Below are 9,278 nucleotides of genomic sequence, written 5' to 3'. Positions count from 1 at the left end.
TGGTTAAGTATGCCTTAAGCTGCCCAAAAGCTTCTTCACACTTCTCATCCCAAAGGAATCCTTTGTTCCCTTTTAGAATTTGCTAGAAAGGTAACGACTTATCTGTTGATCTCGAGATAAAACGATTCAAAGCCGCAATCCGCCCAGTAAACCGTTGTACTTCTTTGAAGTTTCTTGGAGATGGCATGTTTAGAAAGGCGTTAATTTGATTTGGAATGGCTTCAATCCCTCTTTCTGTCACAATATAGCCAAGAAATTCTCCGGATGGGACTCCAAATGTGCACTTCGCCAGGTTCAGCTTCATTTGATATTTATTGAGAATATCAAAACATTCCTCTAAATGCTTAACGTGATCCTCTTTCTTTAACGATTTAACCAACATATCATCTATGTAGACTTCCATTGTTTTCCCGAGATGATTATGGAACATTTTGTTAACCAACCGTTGATAAGTTGCTCCTGCATTTTTCAAACCAAAAGGCATTACCTTGTAGCAGTAGATACCTCTATCAGTGATAAATGACGTTTTTTCTTGGTCTTCGGGGTTCATCATTATTTGATTATAACCCGAGAAGGCGACCATGAATGTTAACAGCTCGTTCCCAGCGGTGGACTCTACAAGTCGATCTATATGTGGGAGCGGGAAACTGTCTTTGGGACATGCTTTATTGAGGTCTGTGAAGTCGATGCAAACCCTATCTTTCCCATTCTTCTTCTTGACAACGACAGTGTTTGCTACCCATTCCGGATATTGCACTTCTCTTATGGACCCTATCTTCAAGAGTTTATCCACTTCGTCATTTACTATTTTTGCTCGCTCTACTCCAAGCTTTCTTCTTTTTTGTTTCACCGGTTTGAAGCTTGGATCCACGTTTAGTTCATGACAAATTATACTTGGATTTATGCCAGGCATGTCCGCTGCTGACCACGCAAACAATGTTTTGTTTTTCCTTAAGAGTTCGATCAAAGCTTCTTTTATTTGGCCAGTCAAAGTCGCCCCAATTCGAATTTTCCGGTCCGGCTTGTCTTCTTCCAACACCACTTCGATTACTACATCGTCTTTCTTCTGCCCGCTAGGAAATTTTGTTCTTAGTCCCTCTTTTGCGGGCTTCGTTAATTGCTATTGAATCTTCATACGGTGGCTAGCTAGATAACACGTCCGTGAAGCTTCTTGATCTCCCCGAATTGTTTCCACTCCTCTTGATGTTGGAAATTTGATACATTGATGATATGTAGAGGGGACTGCTTTCATTTGATAAATCCAGGGAGTCCCGAGGATGATGTTGTAAGCTGCGGGCTTATCGAAGACAACGAAGTCCATGATTTTCGATACCTTTTTGGCAAGGACCGGTAGCTTGATTGTCCCGAGAGACATGGCTGACTCACTTGTGAATGCAACTAATGGAGACGGAGGCCCCACTATGTCCGCCCGACTAATTCCCATTCTTTCTAAAGTACTTAAAAAGATCAAATCGACCGAACTGCCTGTATCTACAAGGATCCTTGATACTTCCAAGTTGGCAACGTCAAGGGTAATGACTAGAGCATCATCATGAGGTCTTTCGAGGTACCGCGTTTCTTCTTCATTAAATGATATTGATGCACCTTGAAAATCGACTTCTTCGCTTAAGCTTGCTTTGAGTAGGACATTTCGTCTATGTTTCTTGATGGAACTAATCGAATCTCCGCAAAATTTGGAACCTCCTAGAATAACATTGATCTTACCCTTAGAATTCCTTGGTTCTTCCTCGTTGGTTAACCTTGGTCTTTTGGAATTTTGATCTTTGGAACTTTCCTTTGCTTCGTGGTATTCCTTTACAAAATCTTTTATATCGAATTTGGAAAGATCTCCACTGGCCCAAAGCTCTGCGAGGTGCCTTTTAAGAACGCTACAATCCTTGGTTAAATTTCCGGTTACTTTATGAATGTCGCAATATAAACTTTCATCACAGACCCAAGTGTTTGATCTTCCTTTCCCTTGGAATTGCTTTCCGACGGTACTGTTGAAGGGTTGCGACCCAAAGTTCTTTGGTCCTTTGTTTTCCCTGGGTTCGAACTTCTTGGTAGGGACGGTGATTGCCGGCTTCTCTTGCTTATTTCTTTTGGCAAAATTTTCTTTTTCGTCCTCTACCTCCATCCAGTTGTTTGCGCGGAAGAGTGCATCCTGAATTGTGTCTGGTTTATGAAGTATTAAATCTTCTTTAAATCTTGAATCATGTCGCAATCCTTTTCGTAAGGCAGATAAAGCTGATTGTTGTGAGATTCTTGGGAGCTTTGACAGCACTCCTTTGAATTTGGTGATGAAAACTCGAAGTGATTCATTTGATACTTGTGATAAGTTCCAAAGATCGGCATCCGAAACGCTTTTATCCATAAGGATGGAATATTGCTTTAAGAATACAGCTGATAGCTCGTCGAAATTGCTGATCGAACCCGGCTCTAATTGGGTGAACCACATTAAAGCTTGGCCGCATAGATTTTCCGAAAAAAGCTTGCAGTAACCTGCATCCTCATCAGCTTCATCCAATTTGACTCTTCCAGCAGCGATCAGAAAAGCTGCGAGATAGCTCTTTGGATCCTCCAATCCGCTGTAAGGGTCCAACTTGAGCTTCCGGGAATCTTTGATTCTCAAACTCGCAATTCGCGAGATGAAAGGTGTTCTCCTAGCTTCTTCAATGACTCGATTGATATCCGGCTCCGAACTTGTAGCCTGATGGAACTTTGACTTCATTTCTTTTAGTTCTTGGCTAACCTTCCTCATAGTCTCGAACTGGTTGAGGTTTTCCTGCTCGTATTGATTTGCAAGTTGAGCTTCATCTTCGAGCTGTGCCTCTCCATCCTATGGCTGAACTACATTAGTAGTAGTACCAGGAGTTGTTTGTCCGCTGGTTTCATTTCGCGCAACGCAACTTGGCGAGTTGAGTATCCTCCTTCGGATTCCCACAGGATTTCCTGCACTTAAAGAGCGAACACGAGTTTGTATAGTATTGACGTTTTGACTAAGAGATACCTGGGATGTTTGCAACGTATCGACAGCCTTTTCCACATCCGAGAACTTTTGTGATATGTCCGACATGGTTTGCTGCATAGCTTTGAGGGTTTCGGCCAATGATGTCTCAACGGCGTCTCCTCCGGACATTGCTGCTTATCTCGGGAATGTAGTAAAGAAAAATCTGACCACTCAAGAATCCTCTATCCCCACAGACGGCGCCAAAATGTGGATGTCGGATTCACACACTCAAGTATTTTTATTAAGTAGGAAAGATTATTCTTGAGGGACAAAAAATAAGAATGCAAAAGGCTTATGGATTGTTACAAAAATTGCTATAGTATTTCTTGCTCGAGAGAGAGATCCCCCTTACATGGCCATTGGCCTTTATATTTATACATAGAGAAACGACATTAAAATGAGTAATTAAGTATAATTATTCCTTCTTAAATGTGTCCGTTTTGATTCTTTGACTTCAATGCTCAACGTTTGAATTTGAGTTGACTCTGATCTTCATGGGCCTCGCCTTTTGGCCCAAGTGTCCTTGAACCGACTTACCCGTGTCTTCTACACCGAACTCATGTCAAAGTGCAGCCACTTCGGATTCTCGAAGTGGTGACAACCACTTCGATCGTTCCTTCGGCTCATGGGTCCAATGGGCTTTATCCTTTATGGGCCATTATCTTGACTACGTGGCAATCTTTGGTTGGTCTCAGACTTCTGGTGCGGGATCCGACACCAACAACCGTCATCATTAATTTTCTAATTTTATATTAATACCACAGGGAAAAATGTCCCACTTCCCAATATTCTCGAGGTGGTTTTCTGCTAAATAAGGTTAAATGGAACGACGGCTTTTACAGCAGCGTACATTTACCTCTAAAAGCTTTTACCAAACCAGAAAAAGAGAAACCTCTTAGTAAAAGATGTCTTCCCCAGCCGTCTATGTTTCGGAAAACGATGATGACAGTCAAGGAATCCCTGTTCCCAGAGGGGATGAAGTCTTCACCCAAAGGGGAGACAAATTTGGTCCGCATTTCAGGTCTCAGTCGACCTCTGCTTCCCTTGGCGCTCTTTGCCGCCTTTGTAACATCCCCCAGGAAATTGAATTCTCTCTTCCTAGACCCAACGAGTCTCCGAAAGTGGTGCGAGAGGGTTACTGTTGTGCGTACAAAGTCTATTTCAAAGGTTGTGGTTTGTTTTTTCCCGTACCGGAAGTTCTTCTTTTATACCTCCTCCACCTAGGGTATTTTTTCTATAAACCCTATCCCCTATCCTTGACCATAACCTGATCGACGGAATGCCCTCGAATGATGGGCCTTGGAGGAAATACAAGTTCTTTTTCCGAGTCAATCCCCATTCCGTTTAAGGTCTTTCCGGTCTTCTTCTCGCCAAATGGTCGGCTAAACTTGGTTAAAAATCCAACCTTTATTACTTTCCACTGTATTATGTAAAAGAGATAGAATTCTTAACCCAATACTTTGTTTCAGGGAACCAGACGATCCCCCGCCCAACCGTTGACTTCTTGTCCTTCTTTCGAATCGTTTCCGAGGGCGAAACAAATTGGAATTCCTTCACCCTTCAACGCATTCTTGAAGCGGGGCTCGCCATTAAAGACGGTCAAACTCACCCCCTCGATCCTCCTCCCGAGGAGAAAGTCGTCTCGAGCCTGAATGCTCGAGATAAAAGAAAGATGCAGGCTGAAATCAAGGCTCTTAAGGATCAGCTATCCAAAATCGGGAGAAAGAAACGGATAGCTGCAATCTCCAGGGTGATAGAACTCTCCTAAGATCGGCACTCTTGAGGTTGAGTAAGGGATGGACTTTGCATCAAAGAGATGGGAATATCAAGTTGGTGCAAAGGAAATGGATTGAATGGTCGCACAAAGGTTGCGGAAGGCCTTTGATTTACCGATCTTGATCTCGTCGTTGGATATTATGCACCAAAGAGAAGAACAAGAAATTGATCTACCTTGAAAGAGTTTTTGATAAAAGATTAGATGTTTTTCAAAGAAGAAGTACAAGTGACTTAAATAGAGAAGTGAGAAGGGGAAGAGTTAGTCTTGGAACAAGCTCCAAGAAAACTCGGAAATAACAAAGCATTAAAACGAAAATTGAACACAAAATATGACCCTTAGCCTTCAAATTTGCGAGATTCTTCTTCTTCTTTAGGATGGGCTGGGCCGAATTGATAATGGAGGTTTTGGAAGTGTTACTCAAGCCTCATTAAAAACCTACTAAGGAAAACCCATTGGGACAAAACCTTAGAAGGGAAAAAGAGTACCCAAGTAACACTTAGCCCATTACCAATTGTCTTGGGCTGTTATCGAAACCAAAGTGGTTTGGATAACTCCGCTTGTGCGCTGGTCCAAGTGTCTAAGGAGTCCGCTAACGGCTTGGTTGAGAAGTCTTGTCTTTGAACGAGTCATCGGACCCGTTGGGTCGGCTAGAGCTTCCTCCGCTACATGTTGCTCCTCGGCTATGAGCTGTTCCTCGGCTACGAGCTGATTCTGTGGTTCTAGTTCTGAGTCTTGCTCGCCCATAGTCATATCACAGGGTTGGTAACTTCCACAGGAAGACCCTCTTGGTTGATGACGGTTCATTAGAAGCAGCCCTGTCAGCCGTGGTGGATACTCATGGAGCCGAGATCCTTAACGACCCTCCAGTTGCCACCGCAATTTGCCCTTCCGAACCAGGGTGTGAGGGAGAAATAACCTCCTCTCCTTGTACAAAGAGGAAGGCTCCAGATTCCGATAATCTATCAAACAAGAGACTTAAAACTGTGAGATTAAGTTCACTGCCACGAGTCTCTAGCCCTCTATGTTCTGTTTCTCCCTCTTCAGAACCTTTAAACTCCGAGCTCCCTCTTCCGGGAGACAGAGTAATTTCAGAGGAAATAGATGAGCCGAGACCGGAGGTTCCCCTATCTCAAGGACTGAGTGTTAGGACTCAAAATCCTTTACCCGCTTCGATTTCAGGTAAGTTTTTACTTAGAAAGCGAGCATTAGCAAAACTTGCTACGGATTGCATCTATTTTATTAATCTGCTATTCTCCTCTGCTTTGCAGGCGGAGAAGAGATTGGAGACATCTTCCGAAATTTCCAAACCAGGGAAAGGGCGTCCCTTCCTCCTTTTTCGGTTTAGAGGCCGGAAATCCGTCAGATGTTCGCCAATCGAGCGTGCTACCTATCCCATGTTCGGATCTTTTAGACTACGACAACCTCCCTTCCTTAGGTAAAAGCTTTTTGTCTAAACGACACGTTTTTTTTTTACTCCGAAGGCGTTTATGGAGACTAATGGAATGATCTTCCATTATGAGAACCTTCTTCATCAAGCGAAGAGAGAGACCGCAAAGGCAAAGAAGGAGGTTGATGAACTTAGATTAGCCAACCAATCTGAGCGACTTGAGTGGGAAAAAGCACTCGAGTCATCTTTTGAAAATATGAAGAAAACTCTAGCAGCTAACGAGCAACGCATCAGAATTGCGAATGCTGAAAGAGATTCTGCGAGGTCTAATGCTCTTCGCTTGGAGGCTGAGCTAGAGGAGAATACGGCTTTTTTCGAAGAAGCAAATCAAGAGATCGAGCTTTTAACTAGGAACAGGGCTCGCGATATCGCTGAAGCCGAACATAATGCTCGAGAAGAGATGAGGGGATTCGGTAGGAAACTTATTCAATCTGTTACGAAGTTCATCAAGGACGAAGAGGTCTGGACTAAACTTCTAACAGATCGAGCCGAACTGAAGAGCAATCTAGACCTGATTAAGGAACTAGAGGCTGGAAGAGTTTCGTTCGAGAACGAGAGGGGCGAAGTTGCTGCCGAACTCGCTATGGTTGAGTCCGAGTTATCCTCGGCTTCCCGTCCTACTCTCGATCTGAAACAATTTTCTTTGGTATTTGGAGATTCCCCATCTCAATTCGAGGTAGGTGATGGTTCTCGGCTACATGAGGGTTCTCCAGAGGTGTAGGAACGCTCTCTTTTTTTTTTTTTTAAGAATTGTTTTGTTGAGTCCATGAGGATTATTCCGTTTGACGGAAATATTTTGTTCAATTAGTGTGACTGAACACAACCATGTACATGCTCTGACATATGATGATTATATTAAACAAAAACGTTTGGACATGATTCTAGGTTTGCAAGTCCTAGCCCACCAAAGAGGTTTTATGAATTGTGAGAGATGAGCTGATCAGGCTCACTTGCCTTTTTTAAAGAAAAAATCTTAATAAGTATTTTTCCTCAGTCTCTCGAAGGCGAGGATGGAGCTCGGCTTAAGTTTTTTTTTTATCGAGGGATAAGATTTATAATTCATGAGAATTTTGTCATAAATATGACCAGGCAATGGTTTTGATCGTTGCCCATGATGGCTTCGGAATCGCTGGGCCGCGTTTTAATTGGATCTGAAGCCTGCTCTAACAGGCCAGCAATATATAATTATTTTTAGAAATCTGAACCTCTTTCTCCTTCAAAAGGAATTCCGAAAGATCACCATAGTTCATTATAAGAAAAAACTTGAAAAATGCCGCCGTCTTCTTTCAGATCAAGCTCAAGAATAACAACTTTAGGTGGGAATCCACTGTTTGAGTCTGAAGACGGATTCTCTCCAAAGGGAGTTATTCACCCAACGTTTTTTCATTTCCGAACAGGGAAGAAAAGGGTTAAATGTTATGACTTCCTGGAAAAGGTTCCTTTTCTAACTCTTACTCTTCTCAGAAAACTATAACTTCCTTTCTTTTGGTCATTTGACAAAATGTTTGTTCAAACAGATTGTCGGGAGACACAAAGCTTTATGTGATAAGAGACAAAGAATCGGAAGGAGGCGCCGTGCTCTTGATGAGCGCATAAAGAGGATGGAAAGAGAGATCCTTCGCCTGGAATCTGAACCGCACGAATGGGAGAGGAATGGTCTAGACATTGTGGCCATACTGCCTACTTGCCTCCGAAGATTCCTCCGCATGCTGGATAAATTTCATCGTTTATCCTTGGCGACCAGCGATGGGTCCTCTTTTGTTTCATGTTCCTCAGAGTTTCGGAGACTTCCGATGTTAAGAATTGAAGAAAAAGAGGAACCGGAGATGAAAATTGTTGATGACTTCCCCGGCCCTTTTGATTTATCTTCTGACGAGGGACTATCCTCAGAAAGCTGTTCGGGATCTTCCACCTCGCTGGAGTCATTATCGGGCAAAGACTTTTAATCGAACACTTTCCGTTTTATGTTTGTAAAATGTCACTGGACTTGAAACCCAGCAACATTAATTATATTCCTCCTTTTGCTTTAAATTTGCCGATTTATTCAAATCTCATTTAATGCGTTTAATCTAGGGAATATAATTAGCAATTAACTCGATTACATTTTCCATGAAAGTCGTAATTTCAGATTTGGGAAATCGTCAATTAATCCTCTTAAATGCAATCGAATAAATTTTCGAGTATAAAGTGGGTGTAGTTTATCATTGAATTTCAACAACAATTCTACAAAAATGTCTGAAGAGGGAACTTCTTCAGAGAAAACTTCTGACTCATCCAGATTGATAAGTGACGATCTTCCAGGAGCACCAGACATCGAGCTTACAAAAACAGGAAGAACTGGCGAACCGGAAGGCTCACGAATATTGAGGAAGGGAACCAGCATTCAAGTTCCGATCATATTAATCGAGAGATTGTCAGCCCAAGATCGTGTTAAAGCCGAGGAGTTTATCACCAAGGTATTTTCCATCCTAGTGATTTAACTTCTTTTTGTTATTGCTCAACGTAGCGTTTTATTTTCTTCAGCTTATCACTCGGCATGACGAGCTCGAGGACGAGAAAAAGGAGATTAGGAAGAAGAGAAGGGAACTAGGGAAGCGTTGCCTTGACATTGTTCGCGAGCTTCATTGCCTCGAAGCCCATCCTTCCGATTGGATCAAACTGGGACTTCAAGAGTACGGAAACATGTCAGGTTGCATTATGAGCATCGTTGACTTCGCTGGTCAAGGAGCGGATCAAGACCCTTCTAGATCAGGTCTTAGCTTAGCAAGAAATATTTATTTATACATTGTTCGCAACGTATCTTTATATTTATGCTCTAATATCAAATTCATAAAAACAAGATTCCATGACTAGAATAATATTTTTATTTTTATATTATAGCTGGACTCGTGTTTAGCGAGCTGCCTACGTACCCAGAATAGGATCAAGCCAAATCGTAGTTCGAATGTGTTTGCTTTAGCAATAGAACTTTTTCAAGTTGATTATGTTCCAAGGCCTTTGAACGGGATTTCCACCAAGGTCTTGTAAACGGTATACACCGTTTT

The 9,278-nt window shown here is 42.4% G+C and overlaps 1 protein-coding gene across 1 annotated transcript; it reads left to right on the top strand.

Moving 5' to 3' along the window:
* Nucleotides 1-3,915: 3,915 nt before the first annotated feature.
* On the top strand, nt 3,916-6,955 carry LOC110228299. The gene is made up of 5 exons (XM_021025133.1): nt 3,916-4,183; nt 4,480-4,760; nt 5,534-5,966; nt 6,056-6,126; nt 6,269-6,955. Exons 1-5 carry the CDS (start codon nt 3,916-3,918, stop codon nt 6,953-6,955), a joined length of 1,740 nt encoding a protein of 579 aa, XP_020880792.1.
* The last annotated feature ends 2,323 nt before the right edge of the window (nt 6,956-9,278 follow it).

Source organism: Arabidopsis lyrata (genome assembly GCF_000004255.2).
Source record: "Arabidopsis lyrata subsp. lyrata unplaced genomic scaffold ARALYscaffold_5, whole genome shotgun sequence".
NCBI lineage: Eukaryota > Viridiplantae > Streptophyta > Magnoliopsida > Brassicales > Brassicaceae > Arabidopsis > Arabidopsis lyrata.
The sequence above is the reverse complement of the archived record's forward strand: the minus strand, read 5'-3'. Positions and strand labels throughout refer to the sequence as shown.

Bases quoted from the DNA above. Each gene is read 5' to 3' on its own strand.
- LOC110228299 (XM_021025133.1), top strand. From the start codon at position 3,916: ATGTCTTCCCCAGCCGTCTATGTTTCGGAAAACGATGATGACAGTCAA. The intron at 4,761-5,533 runs GTGATAGAACTC...GCTCGCCCATAG, and splicing joins GGATAGCTGCAATCTCCAGG to TCATATCACAGGGTTGGTAA. The intron at 6,127-6,268 runs GTTTAGAGGCCG...TTTACTCCGAAG, and splicing joins CGTCCCTTCCTCCTTTTTCG to GCGTTTATGGAGACTAATGG.